Source organism: Saccopteryx leptura, chromosome 11 (assembly GCF_036850995.1).
Source record: "Saccopteryx leptura isolate mSacLep1 chromosome 11, mSacLep1_pri_phased_curated, whole genome shotgun sequence".
Classification (NCBI taxonomy): Eukaryota; Metazoa; Chordata; class Mammalia; order Chiroptera; family Emballonuridae; genus Saccopteryx; species Saccopteryx leptura.
Window position 1 is genome coordinate 71,918,548 of NC_089513.1, and position 24,532 is coordinate 71,943,079.

Genomic DNA, 24,532 nt, shown 5'->3' on the forward strand with positions numbered 1-24,532 from the left:
GAAATTCAGAAAACTCTATCTAAATATACTGGATGCAAGATGTTCCTCAGCACTGTCGATTTGCAGAGCCTCATAAAGAGAGATAAAATGCAGACGAGCTGATGTAGACCCGGCCTTCCTTCCTTGTGAGGATTAGCTTTTGGAATTCCAGGTATTGAAACATGCAGGCAGGCTGACTCTCGAGTATTGTGACAAAGCCGGAGACGGGCAATGACAAAGTGCGACGGGGCTGGATACAACAGCCTGCCTTTGGTCTGTGCTAATACACTCTGAGACAACGTCAACTCCAACATTAACATTAGAAATCCCCCTCATTATAAGTCGCCTCGGGTGTTGTTGGCATTTTCATGTGTGTTCTTTGGTGAGCCCGGTCTATAATTTGCTGTTTATGCGTCTCATGTAAATCTCCAGTTGCTGGTTGGCCGCTCTGGCGCTCAGCCAGAGCTCTAATTTATTTCCATCTTTCCTTATTTCTTACATCAAAAGAGACTGTTGGTTTGAATAACAAACATTCAATCAACTTAGACGTGGGGTGGCAGGCAGCACAGGCATTACCTGTTTACCTTTTATTGCCTTCTTTGAATTAGCGTTTCTGGGAACAAAACCAATAAGACGCGCTGTTCTTTCATCTAGTTTTTAGTCAGGTGTTTTATCAGAAGACGTCCGCCCCCCACCCACCCCATTTCAGCCAGGAGTAGCAGATTCGGGGTAACCGCTTCAGATAGGAAGTGGGCTACCGACCTACCACTATCATAGCTTATTGCACTACCAAGTCGTGCCGGATTTGATTGTCCTTAAGACTCTGGGCGCATAATTGTTTGCGAGTCCAGGAGAGGCTGCTGTTAACAACTGTGTCACCTGGGAAAGGGATACACACTCTTAAACTCGGCAATGGTCCCCTCACCCGCCACCTGCACCGTGCACCCCCCCCCCCCCGCTGTCTTCCATGGTAATTGGCCTAATAAAAGGCAGAAACGAGAATTTATTACACCTTGGGCGATACTTAAAACAAACTTTATTCTCAGAAACAGCAGTTAATGTCTACTTGCTGCTGCATATTTGATATTTGCTCTAAATAGTTCATCTGAATATATTCCAAGTCAAATTGCTAAGCACTCAATTTCCCTGCGACTTCCCTGGTTCTCCAGGCCGCCCCTGTGACCCTCCATGTAAACACTGTATTTGGAAAGATACATAGATCAGCATCCCTAGAGTCACACGGTCACATCAATCTGTGAAAATAGCATGACTGAAAAATAAAAGTCTCTTAGAACTCTGCCAACAGGCTTTGGCATAATCTTGGCAATCGCTTAGATTTTTTTTTCCTGTTATCATCTTCCCAAGCGGAAATAAGTCTCATATTTTTGCAGAAGTTGTCCAAGCAATTGAACATCATTCCATCTTCCTGGATACTAAATTCATCAGCTGAGCGTATTCGGTCCGCATAGAAATTGGTCAAGTGAGTGTGAAAATGCTTGGTGGCTTCTCCTTTCATCTTAAGAAACGGCGATACGAATTCCTGAAATCATTTATGCAGGAACTTTTATTCTTTTAAATCTTCCAGGGATAAAGCAACAAGAAAACAGAGTGTCCTTTGGTGGAATCTTATTACACTTGTTATATATGTAAACTGATATTCTCCGACGCCGGCACGATCGTGTCCCGAGCAGAGAGATCTCTGCACAATGAAACAAACCAGAAACGATAAGAGAACAGAGTAAGACGGAGTCAGTCTCGGCTGATTCAAATGAGCTAACATGAACAGATTGTCTGGTTAACACAAATTGGCAAGAATACAAAAAATCTACATATTACAGTATTTCCAAGAAAAATAACTTCATTTGAATACAAAAGGATAGATACACTTTCTCTTTCTCCTACGGCCAGTCTTGGACAGTGGATGTGTGCTCGCAACTGGGAGCCAGGGAGGACGCCGCGCCACTCAGATAGACGGGGCAGGACTGGCTTGCGCTTCCGGAGGGGCTGTTAACACACGTGCATTACTGACACCAGACAAAGAAACCTTTCAACCAACGAGGGTTACAGAGCAACGTTCACTAAAGCACAGGTTGGGAGTCGGGACTGAGGCTGGCCACTAGGGCGGCTTGGAACAGATGTCCTTACACCCACAGGGCGCCGCCAGCCAGGAGCGCTCCTACTCGGTTGCTGCGCGCTCTGGGCCGAGCTGAGCAGAGCCAAGCCAAGTGGTCCCCGTGCGCCCCACGTGCGGGTATAAGCGTTTTTAGGTTGGTTGGTTTGTTGTTCTGTCTTTCCCGCTCGGGTGGGGGCGCTGTCGCTGTCCTAGCCTTGCCCGTGGGCGATAAGCTCTGCAGCCGGCAATGTGATCGTCAGGGATACTGTCAGCAGCTGCCCACTCTGGAGTCAGAAACCAACAGTCTGGACTCGGCTGCGCTGCGCTGCCCGCGGCTGATAAATATGGCTTAGTTCAGTCAGGCCTTTCGAGTTTGTTCCCCGCGTCTGAGAGGGGGGTGTCTGAGCGGTGTTCTGGTGTCAGTAGATGCTTCCCCAGGGCCTGGCCCGGCTGGTGGCTGCAGCGCCGCCTAGATCACCAGGGGGCCGGCGGTGGCTAGCAGCGCGGCCAGGCTCACCGGCAGCAGCAGCAGCAGGGGCGCCCGGGGGCCGCGCAGGGACGGGCCCTGGCCCGAGTCAGAGCCGCAGCCGCCGGCCTCCTCGCACCGCAGCTTCTCGCACAGGATGCCGGTGTAGGCGGCGGGGCACAGGCAGCGCACGTTGTTGTGACAGGTCCCTCCGTTCTGACAGTGCAGGAGCTCATTGTCGCAGACGTTGGCTGCAGAACGAGGGGGGAGGGGAGCGGGGGCGCGGGGAGGAGAAGCAGAATCAATTTAAGTTCATCTGGTACATCATGTTTTCAGCTTTAAAAAAAAATCTCTATCGATCTTGTGCTCTTCCCCCGCCCCCACCCCCGCCGCAAAGGAGGCACGTGACCGCAATTTCCAAACACATGTAGTTTGTGCTGCTTTTTGTTTTCACCCCATCAGTTCTCTTCCTATAGATTTTGGCTGCGCTGTGGGATATTATCATTGTCCATTTAGGCTATCGACTACAAGGTAAAGGGATACTCCTGGTTTGGCAGTGGCTTCTCTTCGTGGGACCTGCGCTGACCTCCCGGGTTTTTTTGTTTTTGTTTTTAAAGGACAGGTGCCTCATGCAAGAATGCAGAGCTTTGAAGCCAGATGATGCTAATTAAAATGCAAAGCACTGTTGCTAAAATGACCAAGAACCTCTGAGGGGTGGGGCATTCTCCCTGCAGGTGATTCCAGTGCCACATGCATGAAGACAGAAGCCAGCTGAGAAGGGACAGGGTGGGACAGGGGGCAGGCAGCATGCTCTGGGCGGGCAGCAGCTTCGGGAAGAGAGAAAGCTGTTTGGCGGAGAGGTGTGAGGAAGAGCAGTCGTTTCTGCCCCTGACAGCTTATTAGGATTTTTACAATCTCATCAGGTTGGGGCGTAGAGGCCAAGGTTACCTTGGTTTCCAGGGAATACTAATAAATGCAGTGGTGAAACCCTGATTACCAAAATTTCACTATATTCATCGATTGATCCCATCCGTGTGACTAAGTCAAGACAAGCAATCCCAGAGACTCGAATTCATTCGTGGTCCCTGTCGGGTAACTTTTCATCTCTCATCTCTTAATAATTTCTTGTTTCTTCCAAATTCCGGTTCTCCTCATGAATGCCAGGTTTCCTATTCTTTGAGATAATCAAGGTTTCACTGATTTAGCAGAATGTTAAATAGAACCCAGGGAAATTAAAACAACACAGAGCGAAGGAGCAGAGAACACTTCCCAGCAACATATGCTGCTTAAGCACTTAATATGTAGAGACTCAGAATGGGCGGGGGGGGGGGGGGGGGGGCAGAGCAGAAAAAGGAGGGTTTTTTTTGTTTTTTAAATAAATTGTAACATTTTTTTGTTTTTTAAAAATGCCGTGGTTAAATTTCCCCAGGGGTACCACATGAATTACACACACACACTTCCCCCCCCCTCAATACTACTATCAACAGCAAAGTATTTAAAAAGCAATAACTCCCATCTTCGAAGTAATAATTCAATAAAGTTGCCTTGTTGTTACTCATGTTCAGTGGTCATGTCAGCTTCAAAAGAAGCTTCCTACAAACATACTATTCCCCTGTGTACATGGGAGCTGAGAAAAAAACAGGGGCGGAAGCTCCCAGGATCAAGAACCAAGTGGGCTAAACAGGGTCCTGTGTTACCACCACCTTCCACAATTCCTTGGTGACAGTTACGTAATGTGTTGGTGTCACTTTTGAATGTACTCACAACTCGCTCTCAGTGAAAGAAAAGTGATAACTAAGGCCCCCTGAACCCTTCAGCTCAAAATCTTGCTAGCCACGGTGGGGTTGCAGCTATAGAGGAGATTGCTGATGCGTTATACAAGCCGCCTCTCATGGGTGGTGTCATGGTCACGAGTGTTAGACCCACATTGTAGGGTTTCCTGAGTCATGGTTAAAAAATGTCCTAGAACTGGAGTCACGAGGCCAGGTGGGGAGAGGTTAGATCGTGGTCGAAACTGACAAAAAAGCCTTCTCTTTCTCTTTTTGGTTCTTGTTCATTTGGGAGGCACGCATAGGTTCTCAGGATTTTGTTTTGCTTACACTTCAGGAAATATCTGTTTAATTGGGGCAACAAGGAATAAACAAATCCAAATAACTGTTTCCGTTTAAAGTTAAAGATTCTTGGCATTTTTGTTCCAGGCAGCAGCTTGCTGAATGGGATATTTCCTTTCATTTGGGCCCTGGAGCTAGGGCAGTATCTGTCCCATCAATATCGATAATGGCTTGCCTTGAATAATTGAGAAGAAATCAATAGTTAATTAAATATCACTCCCCTTAAAAAAAGGAAAGAAAAAGGAAAACCTATTTTGCTTCTTCTCGGACCTGAATGTAAATCAGTTGTTGAACAGAGGTTTCTTTTTTTTTTTTTTTCAAGAAGTTGGTGATTAAATTAAAATTTAGTGCCTAGCTCTACGTTTAAGTAATCTGCTGGTTGATGTTGATGACTGTGAGAAATTTAATAAATGTACGAGGAACAGATGTCACTCCATGGATTGGGGGGGGGGGGATATATTTTTTTGTAAGAAAGAAACAGGAAAGAAAAAGAAAAGAAATCCAGAATAGATTTAATGACTTCCGAATTCACTATAAGACATACTGCGTTTGCTTTCTTGATTGTGCTATGCTTTCCACAAAGACAGAACGTGACCATACGCCTGGCACGCTCTGTTGGAAATCGTGTGCTAGAAACACCTCTAAACCTAACTACAGATCTTTCCTGCTATTCAGAAACTTATGCCCCAATGCTGTGTCACTCTGAACCAAAATCGTGGTGCATAATGAATAAGGCAGGTGGTTAACCAACACCGATGAGCTTTTTCTTTGGGGTATGATGAAACTTTTGTACTAAACACCACAAAGAAATCAAAGAAAACTCTGCTCTTATGAAGTTCAAGTCTGGTTGGGAAGATAAAATTATATACAAGAAATGATGTAATATCAATCTCATGAGAATGCCCTTATCAAATCCATCCAGCTCCACCCAGCGCATCTGTCGTGACCCAGGCAGGCTGCCAGATTTCACAGCTGCCACTCTACCTGCCCTGAAGGAGCTCACAGTTTGGCAGGAAACAAATACATGAGAATATATAGAGATAATTATGATACAATATGAAAACCAAAAATGACTATAAAAGAAGTATTTGCCAACTGCCAGGGGAACTCAGATGACAGTGCGAATAATTATTTGGAGGAAGATGAGAGAAGATGAGAGAAAGGGGACTGTATTTGAACACAGGCGTGCATCAGGCATATATCGGGAGAAGAAGCATTATGGATGGGAAACTGTGTGACTGAAGGCACAGAGACGTGGAAGGGTACTGTGCCAGTTAACCAGCAATGGCCTCTCAATTCTGTCTAGATCCACCCATGATGGTTGTTGAAGCTGGAACCCTGCAAGTTGTCTCCTGACTTCCACCCACAGGGGGCGCTAGAGAGAGCCGCACAGGTAAGAGGGAGGAAGAAGGGATTTCCTTTTTCCTGGTTCACGGCTTTTCCTGAGAGGACTCTCCCCAGCAATGCTCTTCTTCCCAACAGCAGCATTTGATTTCAGGGTTCAGCATTTTCGGAACCAGCGTCATGTCACCCATAGAGGTTCCTGTGCCCTCCAAGGTCCCCTGCTCGGCATTTAGGAGGTCCTAGCGGCAGCCAGTTACCACCCTTCCTTAGACGTGCAGATCCCGGGGCGATGGGGTCTCCCCTCCAAACTTACAGTTTCTCACAACCCTGTCTTCTGTCCTGTGCTCCCTCAGCCCAAGTGTGACAGCTCCTTCCTGCTTATACAGGGACTTCACTGTCCTTTCGTTTTTAAATTCTAAAGCATCTGCCAAACCTTCAATACATTCTCCCTGTTAAAACACCAACTGTGGTTTCAGTTTTCTGACCGGAGCCTGAGTGAGAGACACACGCATCACTGCCGGTGTGGCCACAGTGACAGATGTGCGCAGGGTAGTGGGGACAGGCAAGGTAGACTGTGGCCCGGGCGTGAAGGTTCTCTGAAGCACACTGCAGAGTTTAGCTAACAGGCAGCGGGGAGCGGTCAGAGACCTGTGAGCAGGGCAGTGTTTTAAAGGGGAATTAATAAGGTTCGGCTAGACTAGAACAAGGACAGATCAGGAGCCAGGAGACCAGATACTTCAACAGCCTGGGCTTGGGCTGAGTTAGCGCTCTGGGGAGAGAGAAGAGACAGGCCGTTTGACATGCAGAAGAGAGAGTCTCAGGTTCCCGGTTCTGGTATTTGGATGCATCAGAGTTTATAATAAGAAGATTGGAGGGACAGTGTGGTAAGGGAAGCAGATGAACTTTGTTGGGGACGTATTGACCTTGAGGGTGTAGGCTGTTTTGCAGGGGTCTTGTAATTAGCCGGAAAAGCTAGTTGACAGTTCAGGAGACACAGATTTGGAAGAGGGCTGATGGGGGTCATTGTTACAAAGGGTGACAGTGCAGGAATAGAAGACTTCATCCTGCTAGAATATAGATGAAGTCGAGGTGGAGGCTGGAGAGAGAACACTGAAGAATACTAGCCCTTAAGCCGTAGGAAGAGAAACAGTGGCCGTGAAGGGTGCTGAGAGGAGAAGGTGCTGACAGGATGCCCGCAGGGAGGCTTTGCCACGAACCACAGACGGCTTCCTGCTGCGGGTGACTGACTGCGTCTGGGGATAAACAGACTGGCTGGACGAGTCCGAGAGGAAGGGCACTCGGGGTAGGGTGAAGGAAATATGCAAATAAACGTGGCGTGTTCTTGAATCTGACGGAAGGGATTCTGGAATAATTAGAAGAAAGGGAGGGAGAAATTTGAGGAATTCACATTTAGTAGAGGTCTTTGGTTGTTAAGCTAAAGTAGTGCTTTTCAACAAAGGGTGATTGTGCCTCTCAGGGGACAATTGGAAGTGTCTGGAGACACTTCCAATTTTTTTTGGGGGGGTGGGGGTTGTCACAACTCCGGAAAGGGCAGGCTAGTGGGTAGGAGCCAGAGATGCTGCTAAATATCCTTCAGTGGACAGAATGTCCCCACCCGGAGAATACCTCCGCTGTTAAGGTCGGAGGGTGAGTGGGAGGGCCTGGCTCGGGGTGTCAGTGGCAGCAGGGAAGATGAACAGCTGTCCTTATGCATAGTGGGGCACGGAGCATAAGGCGCCTTGGCGATTCTGGACAGAGAGTGAGTTTTCAGTGCAGAGCCATGGGAGTTCGCGGGGGCGGCTAAATACCAGAAGTTGAAAGAGTGGATTACCTTCCTGGGGTCGTAACTACAGAAGACTGGGATCAAAGATGGACCCTCGATACTGCTCAGCTCATTAAAGGATCAGAGGAACCCCAAATCACCCTCGTGTAATTTGTTCTCCTCAGATGAAGAGAGGGACGTCAGAGGGTGAGAGGCATTCAGAGACTCCCGATGAGGAAGCTGAGGGAGACCTGGGGAGAGCCAGAGCCAGACCCAGAACCAGAACCAGGGCTCCCGGTCGGGAGGAGGGCGGTGGCACCGTGCTGCGTGCCGTGCTCCTCCAGACGACGGAAACCGACGTGTGGACCCTCAGTCAGTTTTCCGTTGTGTGGACCAGCGGCTCTGCTGATGAGCAAGGTCTCTGTGCGTAGGATTTGGGGGTCCCATCCTTTAAAGTTCTTCCATGTTCTGGCTGTGCTCCAAATACAGATCAGCTCAGACAGCAACTAGAACCCCAACTATCGAAGGTCCAGGTCGGGAATGGCAAACGTGTGTGTATGCCCTCGTTTTCCTTTCCCCACGAACGTAGAAGTGACCGCTACTTAATCACGGGCGCTCTCACGCCGAACTTCAGAATCCGTCTCCACACAAGGTTTGGGGTATTCACTACAAGGACAGTGACCAACCTGGCACCAGGACACTCACAATCCTGATGTTTGATAGCGTGCCTACCTGCAGACTGAAAGTCCCACGGGCCCCGAGCAGCTGGCATGCTCCTCACTCGGTGCCGGTCTCTGCGGGTCTGCCTGAACCTGAGAACTCTGAACTAACGGTGTGAAGTGCGAGCACGGAGCACATCCTGATTCTTCACGGTAAACACGGAGGGTCCATTCTCAGACTTCTCACACAACACTTGAACCGGTAATGGGTTATTTTCATTATGATACAATATGACCCCTGGATAGGAAGAGCTAATACTACTTTGATCATAGCTTGACTGTATTCTAAAGGATCGTTTTAACTTGGATGAAAAGAATTCATTTATGGCGTGTCCAATATCACAGCACGGAACCTATCACCCCTGACGTTTCAGCGTTAGTAATACTTTCCGACGGAGTGACCAAGGTAGCCCGTGGCCCCCTGACAGAGGAGGTTATATAGTATTGCTGTTAGACTCAGTGACATGTCTAAAAGCTGTAGTGTGGGCCTCCCCGGGGGAGAGGCTGAAGTCAGCAAGGTGCTGTCCTAACTGGGATCACAGCTTCGGCAAGCACGCCATCTGCAGTGGACACATGAGCTCCCACCATGGCTTGGATTTTCACCGTGAGAGGACAGGAACAGGAAGCATCTCTTCCTCCCTCTTCCACATCTTTTTAATCTTCCTGCAGCATGGCTAATGAGAGTTGCGGGGATGGAGCTAAATGACTCAGTTCTTTAACTTGTGTGTGGCAGGTACCTGTTTCCTCTCCCCAAACTGCCATCTAGTATCAAAATGTGAATTATGAGACTTTGAATCCTTTTCCCTCGATTTAGTCCTTTCTGGAAGGTACAGGAGAGAAAACCTTGAGAGGGGTCTCATCTGCTCAGAGGGTACCAGCTGGCACTTATTATTGGTACTTGTTGGATTCTCTTTTTCGTCCGTGACCTGGAGGGTCGCTTGTCCTCGTTATGGTCGCGACGCTCCATCGCATTGCCAAAAGCAAGTTTTCTTTTTTCCATTTGGGTCTTGTTTAAAGCTACGCATTTAGGCCTGCCCCGCCAGGGAGCTGTACGCCCGAGCAATGCGGGGTCTGTATTTATAGACTTGAAAGTTTCTCTTTTTGGCTTTGTCTCCCTCACTTCAAGGAACTGATGCAACGGGTTACCATGACAGCCTTCCTTGATGGTTGTATTAATAAAGTGACCTCTACCTTCACCACCTGAAATGAGCTCGGGATTGCTGAGGGAAAGATGCTCCAAATTGTTCCATCTTTTTCAAAGAGACGTCAGAGAATGAAGCAACCTCCACCACGCAGGCTAATAACAAAGGCATGCGCGCTGCGTTTGGGTCTGATGTTGGCATCTGAGAGAGTGCAGCCCGGGGGTGCAGAGCTGGGCCGATGCCCCACTTATTCAGCCAGGGCGGCTCGTGTACTGAGTCCTGGGATGGGAGATGTAAAACCTCACCCACGCACAGGTGAGCTCCTGGGGGACGGGAGGCGCTCCCTCGACTGCTGTCTAAGGGCCTCTGTGGTGGAATTCTAGGCCCACTAATTGCATTCCCCCCAACCTTTCTCACTCATGTCTGGCCTTGATTGGCGATGTGGTGCATTGGAGAAAACATACATCAGGAGATATGAGCCCTGAGTTCTAGTCCTAAGTAGCCACCACTTCGTTGGTGTTGATCCATCCTCCATCCTCCATCCTCCACCCTCCACCCTCCATCCTCCATTCTCCACCCTCCATCCCTCCATCTTCCATCCCTCCATCCTCCACCCTCCACCCTCCACCCTCCATCCTCCACCCTCCACCCTCCATACTCCATCCTCCATCCCTCCATCCCTCCATCCTCCATCCCTCCATCCTCCATCCTCCATCCCTCCATCATCCATCCTCCATCCCTCCATCCCTCCATACTCCATCCTCCATCCCTCCATCCCTCCATCCTCCATCCTCCATCCCTCCATCCTCCATCCTCCATCCCTCCATCCTCCACCCTCCCTCCTCCACCCTCCATCCCTCCATCCTCCATTCCTCCATTCCTCCATCCCTCCATCCTCCATCCTCCATCCTCCATCCCTCCATCCCTCCATCCTCCATCCTCCATTCTCCATCCTCCATCCTCCATCCTCCATCCCTCCATCATCCATCCTCCATCCCTCCATCCCTCCATCCTCCATCCTCCATCCCTCCATCCTCCATCCTCCACCCTCCATCCTCCATCCCTCTATCCTCCACCCTCCATACTCCATCCTCCATCCCTCCATCCTCCATCCCTCCATCCTCCACCCTCCATCCTCCATCCTCCACCCTCCATCCTCCATCCTCCATCCCCCATCCCACCCAGGACCGTGCCAGACGATGGCCACAGAGTGTTAGCCGGATGCCCAGTGCAGCGCCTTCTGTCGACCTCACATTCCAGTGACAACCAGAAAGCCGGGGAAGAGTCTGAAGCAGGTGTTTGTAAAGTGCTCTTGGGCGTCACGGTTTGAGTGACTGTTTTTTTGGTTTTGTTTTGTTTTTTTTCATGGAAAGCCTCGCACCGTAAAAGGCGACGGGTGAGGGATTCTTTCTCTTTATGATGAAACCGTGATGACTGGTGGACGTCTGGCCCAAGAGTCCGAGTCCCGGTGCTGACTCGGGTGGCTGTTTTCCATTGAATCGGTTGCCTGTCAGTCCTCTGGTGCCCGTAGGACAGGGAGAGGTTTTTGTTGTAACATGATGAGGGGAGGAAGAGAGTTAGGTGAAGAACTTGTGATTCCAGTCTGGCTTCTGCCGTTAACGGGCTGGGAGAACCTGGGAAAATCGTCCTCTTTGCGCCTCTCTCTCTTCCTGCTTCTAAAGCAGGAATAACACTGGTCCTGCCCACCCACCCCTCCAAGTCGTGGGGAGCCTCAAGTGGATTATGGGGAGGCGCTTCAAAAACCAGGAAACACAACCTAAGTGTACTGCGCTTGTGTCCGACACTTTCCCCAATGTCCCCTAGGGCTGGACGGGGGTGGCTCATGCCTGTCAGAGTAATGAGGTCACCCCTTCTTCTCCAGTCCAAGGTACTTGAAGTGAGAAAGGAGGCAAATGTCCTCCCTCAAAGACAGCATCCGAATGTGTCCCCTGCGGGCACGAAATGCAGACAGCACGGGGTCAAGCATGTAGCTCTGAATATTTGTCTCCAACTGCTTGTATGCCTCCGAGCACTTCGAGGTCACTGGGACCGGAGTGCGCCCGTTTTCTCAAAGGTGACTCATACGCGCTCACTCAGTGTGCATTCTCCTGGACCAATCAGAGTCCGTGTGGGAGGATTCTCCTGGACCAATCAGAGTCCGTGTGGGAGGATTCTCCTGAGCCAATCAGAGTCCGTGTGGGAGGATTCTCCTGAGCCAATCAGAGTCCGTGTGGGAGGATTGGACCAATCGGAGTCCATGTGGGAGGGGCAGAGCTGGAGGCTGTCCCCCTGCTCCCACGCCCCGCTAGCTAACCGCCCTTAGCTTCTGCAACAGTGTGGCTGGGGACTGGGAGACGCCCACAGCATCTAGACTGAAATCCGGGGACCACCAAGTGGCAGCAGCCTTGCTTTCCTGTTGTGTCTGTAGCCATCTGAGGGCAGAGGTGCTGGTGGCATGATCCCCGTGTGCCAGCATCCGGTCTACTTGGTTCAGCGCCGTGAGGCCAAGGGGCAGAGCTGAAGGGCGATATGGAGAAATGTGGAAGCCGCCCGCCGGGTGGTCAGACATGTCTGGGTCATCAGTGTGGCAGGTTCTGACATCTGGGGACAGCCATTTCCTTCTTACGCACCTAATATAAGCATCAATTCTGCATTGGGGGGGGATGCCTGCTCTTGTCTAAGCAAAGGAAATACTGCTCAAAACCTCATTAAAAAGCCACGTGCCTTCTGAAGGGGCCCCTGTCTGCCATGCGCAGTCACCCAGCTCAGATGATAGGTGACAGGTGACCGGTGCAGGGGCACAAGGCACTGCCCAGACACCTCCAAAGTTACCAGGCTTTGTAACCTGAAGAAAAAAAAAAAAGCGTCTCTGCTGATGTTGAGAAAGAATTAATTCGCTGAGAATCCCATAGGCTGCTGGCTGGGCACCCTTCCCAAAGCGATCATTAATGATGTATTGAAATCCTATTTAGGTCAACACCTTCAGACAGGCAAGGCGCTCATAAAAACGCTGCTGAGAAATCACAGAGTTTCTCATCTGGTATCAGAAAATGCACCTGTCGGGTTTAATAAAAAGGTGCAACCTCGGCTCCTTTGCCCAAGGTGAAAGATGGTGTTCGTTGGGAGGCACAGTCACACACAGTGACAACACACAGCAGGGTGGGAGCCGTCATTTCAAAGTCCATGACATTATGTCGGGAGGAAAAACAGTATGAGTGTTTACCTGCTGTGGTCCCCACGGATGCCGACATAAACCGCGATGTATACTTTACCTAATGGAAACCTCAGAAAAAGTACTGCAACAAATTATACCCAAATGGGACCAATGTTTATCTCTGGCTAGTGGAGGGCAGGAGATTTTAGTAATTTAAGCCTCATCTTCTTATGTTTCAGTCTTTCCAAATGACCAAGAATAAATAGATAGTCCTTTGATGATAATTAAAATGCCCATAAAAGGAATTGCTGTTACTCGAGAAAATAAAGGTATCTTTAACTGAGATCATAAAGGTAATTTGTTTAAGAAATGCATTATGGGATCAAATTTTGCCATATTTCAGCATTCGTATCATTAACATATATTTCTACTCAAACTACCAATCATCCAAAATGTCTACGGAAATGACCTCCAACAAGGCATAAGGGTCGTACACGACCCTACAATTATAAGAGGGCCCTAGACACAGGGAGTCTTTGTCTCACCAAAGACTGCACTGCCTCCGGTGACAATGGAACCAGCACAGCCTCCTGAGCCAACAGGGCCTGCAGTCTGAGCACCGTGCTGGTAATGGTGCAGGCGCTGACACAACACGAGGAGACATGTTTACATTCAAACATCAGGCCACGGCGCTGACTGATCGGATTTCCCACCACCTACCCAGCCGGTGGGCCCACAGTCAGACTTAACTCAGAGAAAACAGATCACCTGCAACTCAAGGTTGTGGGAGGCTCATACCTGCCCCACGTGTGTGCCACATCTATGACCTGCTCTCGTGGTTTTGTCATGAGGCTTAGCATGGCCTTTGGCACTGAATAGATGTCCAATAAATAGTAAACAAGGAAGTAAAATTGGCCTTTTGTTCTCTGCCTCTTTCTGAATGCTGGATATATATCTCTTGTTAGTAGATAGATAGATAGAAAGATAGATAGCTACAGATACGCTGGATATAAAGTTTATGGGTTGGAGGTTGGGAAGTAAAAGAAACTTTTCCCTGATGGCGTCATTTGAGTTTCCAGAAGTAGGAGGTAAGTAAGCTCTCTACTGAGTATGACAAGGCAGAAGTCAGGAGGGGTAAAGCTTTTTTTGTGTGTGTCTGTGTGTTTTTCTGAAGTTGGAAACAGGGAGGCAGTCAGACAGACTCCCGCATGCACCCGACCGGTATCCACCCAGCATGCCCACCAGGGGGCAATGCTCTGCCCATCGGGGGCGTCGCTCCGTTGCGGCCAGAGCCATTCTAGCGCCTGAGGCAGAAGCCATGGAGCCATCCTCAGCGCCTGGGCCAACTTTGCTCCAATGGAGCCTTGGCTGTGGGAGGGGAAGAGAGAGACAGAGAGGAAGGAGAGGGGGAGGGGTGGAGAAGCAGATGGGCGCTTCTCCTGTGTGCCCTGGCCGGGAATCGAACCTGGGACTCCTGCATGCCAGGCTGACGCTCTACCACTGAGCCAACCGGCCAGGGCCGGGTAAAGCTTTTTCAAGGACTGGGAGAAAAGGTAACCCAGAGACATGCACGCAAGAAATTGCACACCGTGATTTGCCAGGGCTTCCCGTGCCTGATTTCACAGTGCAGAATGTCAGCAGGACAAGCATGGTGACTAGTCTGGGGTTTCTTCTCTGTGGCCGTCACACACCATGGGCTGGGGAAAGACGGGGGAGGGGAAACCAACCTTGGCAGGTGAGCTGGGGCTCAGAGCGTGGTGGGAGCGCTTTGTCCTGAGCTCGTTAGCATCACGGTGAAGAGGCAGGTCAAAAAGACGTGGCCTTGAGAAACTTGGTGGCCTTTTTTTGTTTTTGTTTTTGTTTAATTGGAGGGTTCCTAGTGAAATTGTTACTGGGGTGGGTATGTGAGTGGATTTGGTGTTCTTTAAAATGACGTGGGAATTGTGAGGGACAGGACACACTGTCCCGTTCAGGGCAGAGACAAATGTGGGACCATTCTGTATTCTGAGTAGGAGGCAGAGAAAAATTACAGGTCTTTGACATTCACCACTGAGAAATCCAAGTATCTGAGGCCAAAATGAGGTAATTGTGTCATTAATTCATGTGTGTGGGTTTTTTGTTTGTTGGTTTGTTTGGAGACAGAACGTTTTTGAGTACTCTATAAAGCTAAAATACAATCTGAGGTTCCCGTTTGTCGGGCTACAGCCAAATGTCTCCTTAGAGATTTATTTTTTCTTATATGTATTTGGTCGGAGTGCTCTAAAGATGGGTTAAGCCCTCCTAAGATTTTTAAACAGCAGGACGTTTTAGTATGAAAAATACTAAATACTGCCTGAAGTCACATGGCAGTAACTTTTCTTAAAACCCCCCCCCCACCCCCCCAGGAACCACTGTCACTCACTCTTGTCCGCTGTGGTCCTGCTGTCCCCGTAACCACCTCCTGACAACCTGACAATGTCAAACCCAGTCCTGGGAGGTGACTTTATAACGTCGGAATGAAACAAAGCCATTTCCTTGTTAATGCCGGTGTCAAGGCAAAAATAAATTGGTGTCAATAAATTCAAGGTGAGGAAAACAACATTATGGAATCGGGAGAATGTGCAAAGCCGATGACAGGAATCATTTAGGGATGCCACGCGCCAAGTAAAAATGACTGCTAATGCTCGGCCGTGCCATTTGCTGCCGGGGACCGATGTTGAAGTGATCTACAATCCATTTGTGAGGTTAGGGAAGGGCGGAGGGGTCACGGTGACAGACAAGTCACCGGGCGTACCTTTTCCACGGAGCCGATGCTGACCGCTGCACCTCGCCCTGTCCTCTCCTGCTGATACATTCCTGAGCCGCTCAAAAGAGAAACGGCCCAAGTTGAGTACGTGGTTGCTTTGTTACTGCAGTGGTGTCCACACGCTGGGGTTTGAACACAGGTGTCACCACTCGTGGCTCTCTAAGCTGGGGTTCGGAGCCTCTGTTTCTACATCTGTGACAGAGGCCACCGTTTCATGGGGGCCATCGTGAATCTGAGAGCTTCAACTTTACGATTAGTATTCAGGGCTTTGCGAGTGCCAGGACTTCCCAAAGTCCTACGGTGAAAATACAAACCGGAAGAGCCACAGAGACGATGCTCGTTTCTACAGGTGTGTGTGTTCACACCTCTTCAGGCAAGGCAACTTCCCATCGTGTGCGCTCCTATGCGTCTCCCGGTTCGCTTCCATCGTTCTCATTTCGAGCGTCTTTGGTGCTTTAATGAATGCACGTTGGTTTGGGGCTGGAATAAAATCGTCTTTCACGCCTACAGTTCCTCACACGCCAAAATAACTGCTGACCTGTTGAAAAGCAGGTCTACTTGTCCATTTTGTCCATTTTATTTCGAGGAAGAGACAAACAGACCAGAGCTCTGACGGAGAAAACGTCCGGGTGCAGACGGGGGTGTTTCAGCAGCTCGCGAGCAACGTCAAGCAATTCTGTGCGACGTAACTTTCACTGACACTAAGTTTCACGCCTGAGGCAGGAAGGAAGAGGTGCTCAGAGTCCTTTCTTAGCATCCAGAGGATCCCTTTCTTAATGGGTGAAGAAGAAGGTGTAGGAATTAGAGCAAACCCACACAGTGGGTGCCCTGAAAGGAGCAATGGCGTTACTGCGGGTATAGAGCAAGGCCTTCCGTCTCAGAAGAGGGGTGAGCTGTGAGACCCTAGTCAGACACCGGCGAGCAGTGGCGTTACTGCGGGGATAGAGCAAGGCCTTCTGTCTCAGAACAGGGGTGAGCTGTGAGACCCTAGTCAGACACCGGCGAGCAGTGGCGTTACTGCGGGGATAGAGCAAGGCCTTCCATCTCAGAAGAGGGGTGAGCTGTGAGACCCCAGTCAGACACCGGCGAGCAGTGGCGTTACTGCGGGGATAGAGCAAGGCCTTGTGTCTCAGAAGAGGGGTGAGCTGTGAGACCCTAGTCAGACAGCGGGAGCAGTGGCGTTACTGCGGGGATAGAGCAAGGCCTTGTGTCTCAGAAGAGGGGTGAGCTGTGAGACCCTAGTCAGACACCAGCGAGCAGTGGCATTACTGCGGGGATAGAGCAAGGCCTTCTGTCTCAGAAGAGGGGTGAGCTGTGAGACCCTAGTCAGACAGCAGGAGCAGTGGCGTTACTGTGGGGATAGAGCAAGGCCTTGTGTCTCAGAAGAGGGGTGAGCTGTGAGACCCTAGTCAGACACCAGTGAGCAGTGGCATTACTGCGGGTACAGAGCAAGGCCTTCTGTCTCAGAAGAGGGGTGAGCTGTGAGACCCCAGTCAGACACCGGTGAGCAGTGGCATTACTGCGGGTACAGAGCAAGGCCTTCTGTCTCAGAAGAGGGGTGAGTTGTGAGACCCTAGTCAGACACCGGCGAGCAGTGGTGTTACTGCGGCTATAGAGCAAGGCCTTCCATCTCAGAAGAGGGGTGAGTTGTGAGACCCCAGTCAGACACCGGCGGGACGAGCTGTGGTTGGGATCTGTGCCGTCCGCGGCTTCCTGACCCAGCAGCAGGAAGAAAAACAACGGAGCCGGGTTGGATGCCACTGGGAGGCTGGGGACACTCCTGGATACTCAGTGGGAGGACGTCCGTGCTTCTATTTAAAGTAGAACAGGGCAGGCCAGGGTTGGAGTAGGCAGGATGCATAAGGTTCCGGTGGGCTGGTTAAAGGTGGGCAGGGCGCGCGTCGAAACATCTTGTTCTAACCCATTTCACTCTGACGTCTCTTTGTTTTTGAATATACGTAACTTCTCTAGAATATCGGCTCCGTGAAGAGACGGACTCTGTTTTGTTCCCTGTCGTGTGCGCAATGCCTGCAGCAGCACCTGGGACCAGGTCGTGCTCAAGGAATGCCTGAGTGTTTCTGAGTGAACGAATAAGTGAATTGTACAGAAAAATTACAAGTCCCGTGGCTTCCTCTCTGCTTCTCTAGACTATCTCCCCGCTGTGTGAAATCTCTCTCCCCTAAGGCACGGGGATGCCACGACCAGATGAGCTTCCTCCCAGAGTCTTCACAGTACTTCTCGCGCCTTCTCTCAGGCGCAGCCTTCAGCGGCTCCTCACTGCTCATTGGGTCACTCTGTGGTCAGGAGTCCCCAGAGTGGTGTCTGAATCTCCTCCACTGTCTGCTTTCTCTCCTCAGTGCGAACTTCCTACTCCTGGCTAACCTATTCGCTGCCTTGCACAACGCACACGGACACACGCATTCAGACTTTAGGCATTTTCACATATGTCGTCTTGCTGGAATAGTTCCACTAAACTCACAGGATAGGTATTATTATTATTACTATTATTTCCACTCTTTGGGAAACCTGTGGATCTTGCCCCAAGTCCCACCCAGCAATGGAGCAGCAGGATTAGAACTCGGGCATCTGTGACCCCCAGCAGAGCACCATGGGTCCTGGCTGTCCTCCTGTCCCTTGACCGCCACATGCTGGCCCCTGAGTCGGTGCCTAAACTCCCCATCCATCCTGAAAGGTCCAGATCCCGGGCAGCCCCCACCAGGAAGATGTCTCCAACCGTTCCTGCCTTCAGACACCTTATGGTAGATGTCTAGATCTAAAGATGGATATAAATGCAGGTATCGTTCGGACAGCCTGGACTTCAGTCTTGGTCCCTCCAAATACCAGCAGCTTGGGCTCATGCAGATCACTCCACCTGTCTTTGTTTCATTCATAAAATGGAGGTAATGTAACACCCCACAAGATTGTTACATAAATCAGATGAATTATTACCCACAAGGCAATTACAATAGTGCCTGACATAAAGTCCTTCAGTAAATGTGAAGCTTTTTTTTTTTTTTGGCTCTTCAGAACCTACAACGAGCATTCCTGTTCTGGGTGCCTGTCTTGTTTGCTCCGGTGAAACATAAGCAGCCCGAGGGAGGGCGCGTCTCGGACCTCTTGTCGCCGTCCACAGGGGGCAGCATGGCGCTGTGTGCGGAGCGGGCAGTCTGGGAACGTGACTGCTGGAGGTAGGAGGCCTCTCATTTTTGTATCTTCAGACGTCTCTATTATCATCATATTCTAAGCATCTTACTCTATTTTCTGGCTCATAACCGGAGATTCCCCATGATGGGTTTTTTTTTTTTCCAAGTCATTTCTCCATTCTTAAGATCACATAACAGATAAATTATTTTTGAGAATGTAACTGAAACCAATCTGAATTTCATTAGTGACTCCCAGTGCTCAGAAATTCCCTTCTGAGTTTTTTTTTTTTTTTTAGTTCCTTTGTTTTTGTTTCTCTTGTTGTGGAAAGAAGAGAGAAGAGCAGGGCAAGGCCAGGAGGACCTTGGGGTGGCGGGCATGTGGGGTGGCGTGACTGGGCCAGAAACACCCGCCCAGAGATGCGCCTGTCATCCTGCGGGGTGTCTCCACTCTGTTTGGGGGGTGCCAACCACATTTCAAGTTTAAAACCTTCAAGATCTTAAATTAAAGTCCTATCTTGGATTTAGCTTCTATCTTTTTTTTTTTTTTTTTTTGGTATTTTTCTGAAGCTGGAAACGGGGAGACAGTCAGACAGACTCCCGCATGCGCCCGACCGGGATCCACCCGGCATGCCCACCAGGGGCGATGCTCTGCCCACCAGAGGGCGATGCTCTGCCCCTCCGGGGCGTCGCTCTGCCGTGACCAGAGCCACTCTAGCGCCTGGGGCAGAGGCCAAGGAGCCATCCCCAGTGCCCGGGTAGCTTCTAACTTGGCTATTTCACTCCAATGAGCAGAAAGATGAATGAATCGCAAGCACTCCTCTTATAAAAAGTGCAGACGAGTGAACAGGCTTTGGTCCCCCCCACCCCCGAATTCCCATTCAGACTTGTGCTGAGGCTAAACAGTGGTGACTCTGCCTCAGACACACATGTTTCGTCCCCTGGATGTGCCACTAGGTGGGCTGTGTGACCCCCCCCCCCCCCCCCACCCAAGAGTCATTTTATCTTCAGCGTTCTGATTGTTTCGGACCAGCTGCTGCACGCAGGCCTCACGGTTCATCTTCCCATCCAGCCCGCTTTCCCTGGGTGTCTGCTTCCTGTCGCCGCCTTGTTAAACCTTCCCCTCGGGTCCAGGTCACTCGTTTCCATGTGGTCCCTGCTCTTAACGCAAGGTGCCCCTAAATAAACAGCCAAGTCTTTTGAGTGTCACTCCAGACTGGGAGGGTGTGTTTCAGGCAGGTCTCTGACCTGTTCCATCAGGCGGTTCCTTTGTGCTGATGGTGTTGCTGGCTATCAGTCTTTCTGCTTGTGGAGTCCACCTACAGTGTTTAAATGCATTAGCCAAAAAGCCGGCCTGTGGCTGGCCTGGCTTTAACCAGACAAAGTAGGGCAGCCTATTCACAGCTTGCAGAGAAAGAAGAGGTTCACAGAGGTGGGAGGTGTAAAGATGGCGTCCTGCTTATGTTATGGGAGGGAAGAGACGCACAATTCAAAGGGGGTTGGGTGGAGGGTCAGGCTCTTACTTCAAACTTGAATATCAAAGCCTTCAACCTGTTGCAACTAATTGCTTTTGTGTTTCCAAAACAAGTCTTTTAATTTTTTTTTTTGGGGGGGGAGGGTTAGGAAGAAATATAATTTCAAAATAATCCCAAATCTCCTAAATCCATCAAAATGGAAATGTATCCAAAAATTGTGAATACCATATTTTTCGCTCCATAAGACACACCTGACCATAGATATACTTAGGATTTTAAGGAAAAAAAAAAAATAAGAAAAAAAATATTCTGAATCAAATGGTGTGTTAAAATATTTAATAAAATACTGTATTTTTCACTCCATAAATTGCACAGGCATTTTCCCCTCCACTTTTTTTGGGGGGAAAAAGTGCATCTTATGGAGTGAAAAATATGGTACATTGCATTTTTTACTATACTGTGGGCATTTGGCAATTTTTAGGGGTTACTAATTTTTATGGTTCAAAATGATGAAGAACTATAATAAACACCAGGCAGTGATTCCTCAGGACATAATCAGGCCCTTGCACAGGCCAGGTAGCACCAGTTTAAAAAAAAAAAAAATCTTGCAAAACCCAAGTACATTTTAATTTTTGACAATTTTCTAATGAGAAGTCTCAGTCTTTCTTTTGATCGAACGCTTAAATACATAAAAAAGTTTTAATTAATATTATGGTTTAATCATTTGCCATTTGAATTATATCAATCCTATTTTCTGGGAAAAGAGTGTAAAAAATAATTCCCAAGGAACAAAGATACCACAAAAGTGAAATTGCAATTATTTTTTCTAGTACTACATAACAAATACAGTAGAAATTTATGGCAGAAATCCAGTCAGTAAAGAAGAATCAGGCCAAAGTTTCAAGATAAATATATAAATTTGCCCGACCGAGTTTTAAACTACGTGATAATAGATTTGTTTTACAATGTTCACATCAATAGATCCTTAACTGTCTTGCCAAGAGCAATAATGTGAGAATAATGGGAAAAGATTGAGTGACCACATGAAAAAAAGTATAGGATTTTCAGTGATTTCTGACTTTCATCAGTTTATTTCCTAGGAGCCCGGTAATGAATTCATGTTGACGATGAGTACTTGCCTAATGACATCAAAATGCCTGCTCGATATCCGCTAGCTGGGTCGGGAATCTAGTTCAGAACGTTCTTGACCAGAGACACCTGGCAAGGGACAAACAAAGACCTGTGGTGGCGTCGGGGGCGGGGGGCAGAACAAACTTCCTGGTTTGCTCGGTGATGGATCTAAGGGGCGACTGGAAGTGACCAGCTAGTTCGTCTCTTCCCCACGCTTTAGGAGAGATGGCAAGGGTGGTGTGGTCATTCAGAGCTCGGTCAGCTCTTGGCTCCTGGATGCACTCGTTGTGCGACCCTCCCTGAGACTTAGCTTCCGCCTCTGTGCAACAGACAGGTGCTTTCTTAGGAGGGTTCTTTTGACGATGCGAATAGATACTGCATGTAAAAAGCTTACCGAGAAGTGGTACCGGAGAGCTCTAAATGAGCTAGGATTGTCTAGAAACATCTGGCAAGTAACAAGAGCTTCTTGAATATTAATGTCTCTTCTCCTTATAAAAGATTAGAAAATAATAATTCTTGACATAGTCCCCCTTGCTGTTTGGTTAACTATAAGAAAAAGTGGATGTTGCTATGTCATTTATATGTATCACTTTTTTTGAGGGGGGTGGGGAGAGGGTATTCAGTCAAACCAGAATAATAATAACAAAATCTAACATCTATTTTATTGATCACTTAGTCTGGGCCAGGCATTTTTCTCATGCACTGATTTTCATGCACTGATTTATTTAATCCTCCTAACAATTTTGTAAGGTAGGTACTCGCATCGTAACAGTGTTACAGATAAAGAAACCAAGACTGGGCGAAGGTAAATAACCTGTCTACCGTCACACCTGAGCCTGAAATCCCACCCAGTCTGGGAGCTTAATCACTCTGTTATTCCCTCTGATGGCTTTGCTCTCCCTCCTGCTGGACCATTGTGACTGCTACTGTGTTTGCCCTTCAGTTTCCTTTTCTACCAAACAGAACCAAGTACTAATCAGTTACAAGGTATCCATGGGGTGCAGAGGGCAAGGGAAAGCAGAAACGGCACATCTCTGTTGCAGAGCACCTCCAAGTTTACATTCGATACTGAGTTTCTCAGGAAGGGGCAGCACAGACTACAGAAGGTCCTGAATCCATCCATTTTCATTAACCTGCGTTGCACCCAGCCTCGTCCAAGCCACCAACACCTCTCACCTGGACCACCGTCCTTTTATTAATTCCAAACTTGCCTTCCCTCTAACCCCTTCCACCATCCATTGCCTGCACCACAGCTAGAATTATTACTTTTAAATTGAAACCCTCTCTCCTGTTTAATGCCCACCGCACTTAGAATAAAACCCCCACCTCTTGTCCGGGTCTCCGGGGGCCGGGGATTGGTTCCTGCCGCTCCCTTTCCAACCTCATCTCAGACTGGTCCCCTCTGCTCATGTCCTCTTTCCCTTCTCCGAACTGGCCGAACTCCGTGGCGCCTCCTGGCTTTCGGAGGGTGTGTCTCCTCTGCCCGGGATGCTCTGCCACCAGAACTTTGCAAGGCGGGCTCTTTCCATGTTTGGCTGACTGCCATTCTGCAGTCCCCTGAGGTTTACTCCTCTGTTTCCCACGGGCCTCTGAGCAGCCTGAGTATTCTCAGTACCCAGAACAGTGTGCCTGGCACAGAATTTACGCTCAATACGTTTCTTAACTAAATGAAAGCCTTCCATAGCTGGTATCACCCATCAGCCTTCCCTTTATGAGCCTAAAAACAAGGCAAGGATAATGAGATTTTGTGGCAACTCTCCTGGCTGGGATGGATTTTAATTGCCCTTCCAGCTCAGGATTAGATAAACCCTTCTGACCTTCGGGGCCGTAAGGCATCATGGTAACTCTTGGACACAGCGCCCCGGTGCATTGGGCTGCCAGACCCTGTAGAGCTAAGGAGATGTGTCACAGCGGGTTGTTCTGGGCAGCTTTGCTCCAGGGGAATATTATGCACTTGGCAATCCAGCAGAAAACCTCCCTCAGAGAACAGATCATTCTTGGTGACGGCTGGACAGGTTCCAGCGTCGGATTCCGCAGCTCAGCTGCCTCCTGATTTCGAGTGTGGTGGAGGAGGGAATGCGGAAGGGTGCACTGCTGTCCAGAAAGGAGCCTATCTAATAATTACAGCTGTTATTGCAACAGAATCCCCCCCCTCCCCGCCCGCCGGCGGTGCAGCGACGACGCTAGGAATATAAATATGCCTAACAAGTCCATATTAAACCACACGCCAGCCAGAAAATAATTTCCTATCTGAAGAGGAACTATTGGATTTCTTTGTGAGGTTTAATTGCCAAAGTTATTCCAGGTTGTAAAATCCATCCTGTCTGATCAGATATTATCAGCTGGCCTCTTCCGGCGTGAGGGGGCAGGCGAGCGCTGCCGCCTAAAAAGGGGTTGCTAATGACCCGAGGGCGCGCTCACGGTGAGCTGTCAGGATGTCACTAAGCAGCCTCAGCGCGTGGCATGAGGGCGTGAGACCAGTGTCATGATGAGAAGGGACCGGCCATCTGTGCCTGTGACATGGGTCTCAGCCTGCGGAGAACTCTGCTTTGAGGTGTTTTTCTCTCCCCCCCCCCAAAACCAGGTTGTTTCCTAGTCTCAAGGTCCTCAAGCACGGAAGAGCACAAAGAATATAATCGGGAAGGACGAGCCGTGGGCGTCGTTGAACTGGCCCTTCCACGGGGCCTTCCCGCCTGCGGTGAGCATCTGACTCGCTGGGGAGGGGGAGACTGGTCTGTGATTTAAATTCTCCCCTCCGCTGAGCCTGCAGGCCAGTAATTTGCTCTGGGGGTACTCGCTGGGCTGGGTCTGACAATGCCGTGTGGACCCGTTTCTGCACGGTTCCAAACCAGGGGCTGGGCAGCTCCTTTGGGCCGGGTTCTGGGTAAAAATGCTCCATTCTGGTGGTGTTTAACCCCCCCCCCCCCACCAGACTCCTGCCAGCCGCACTGCAGAATGGATTTTGTCAGGAGAAACTAACTGGGCAGCCGTGGGGGGGGGGGGACACCAAGTCCTCCCCCCACCTGGAAGGAAGCATCACCTTTGACTGAGAATCATTTCGAAAGACTTGACTGGATAGAAATAACCTCAAATTGAAAATACAGTTTTTTGTTGTTTTTTTTCTCCCTCTGTGACTTCTTCCCCCCCCCCCCACCCTGGCTCCTGTCCACCCCCCCCCCCTGCCGATCCTTTGTTTAGGCCCACATCTATG

The 24,532-nt window shown here is 49.4% G+C and overlaps 1 protein-coding gene across 4 annotated transcripts in view; it reads right to left on the bottom strand.

The window, feature by feature from the left end:
- Window positions 1-982: 982 nt before the first annotated feature.
- The window catches only part of NTNG1 (netrin G1), a 301,686-nt gene continuing 278,136 nt past the window's right edge, over window positions 983-24,532 (bottom strand). For all 4 annotated transcript variants that reach the window (XM_066353126.1, XM_066353127.1, XM_066353128.1 and 1 more), the window contains one exon: window positions 983-2,809. In XM_066353126.1, coding sequence (XP_066209223.1) covers window positions 2,562-2,809 — 248 coding nt within the window. In that variant the 3' untranslated portion in view covers window positions 983-2,561. The remainder of the gene's footprint in view (window positions 2,810-24,532) is intronic.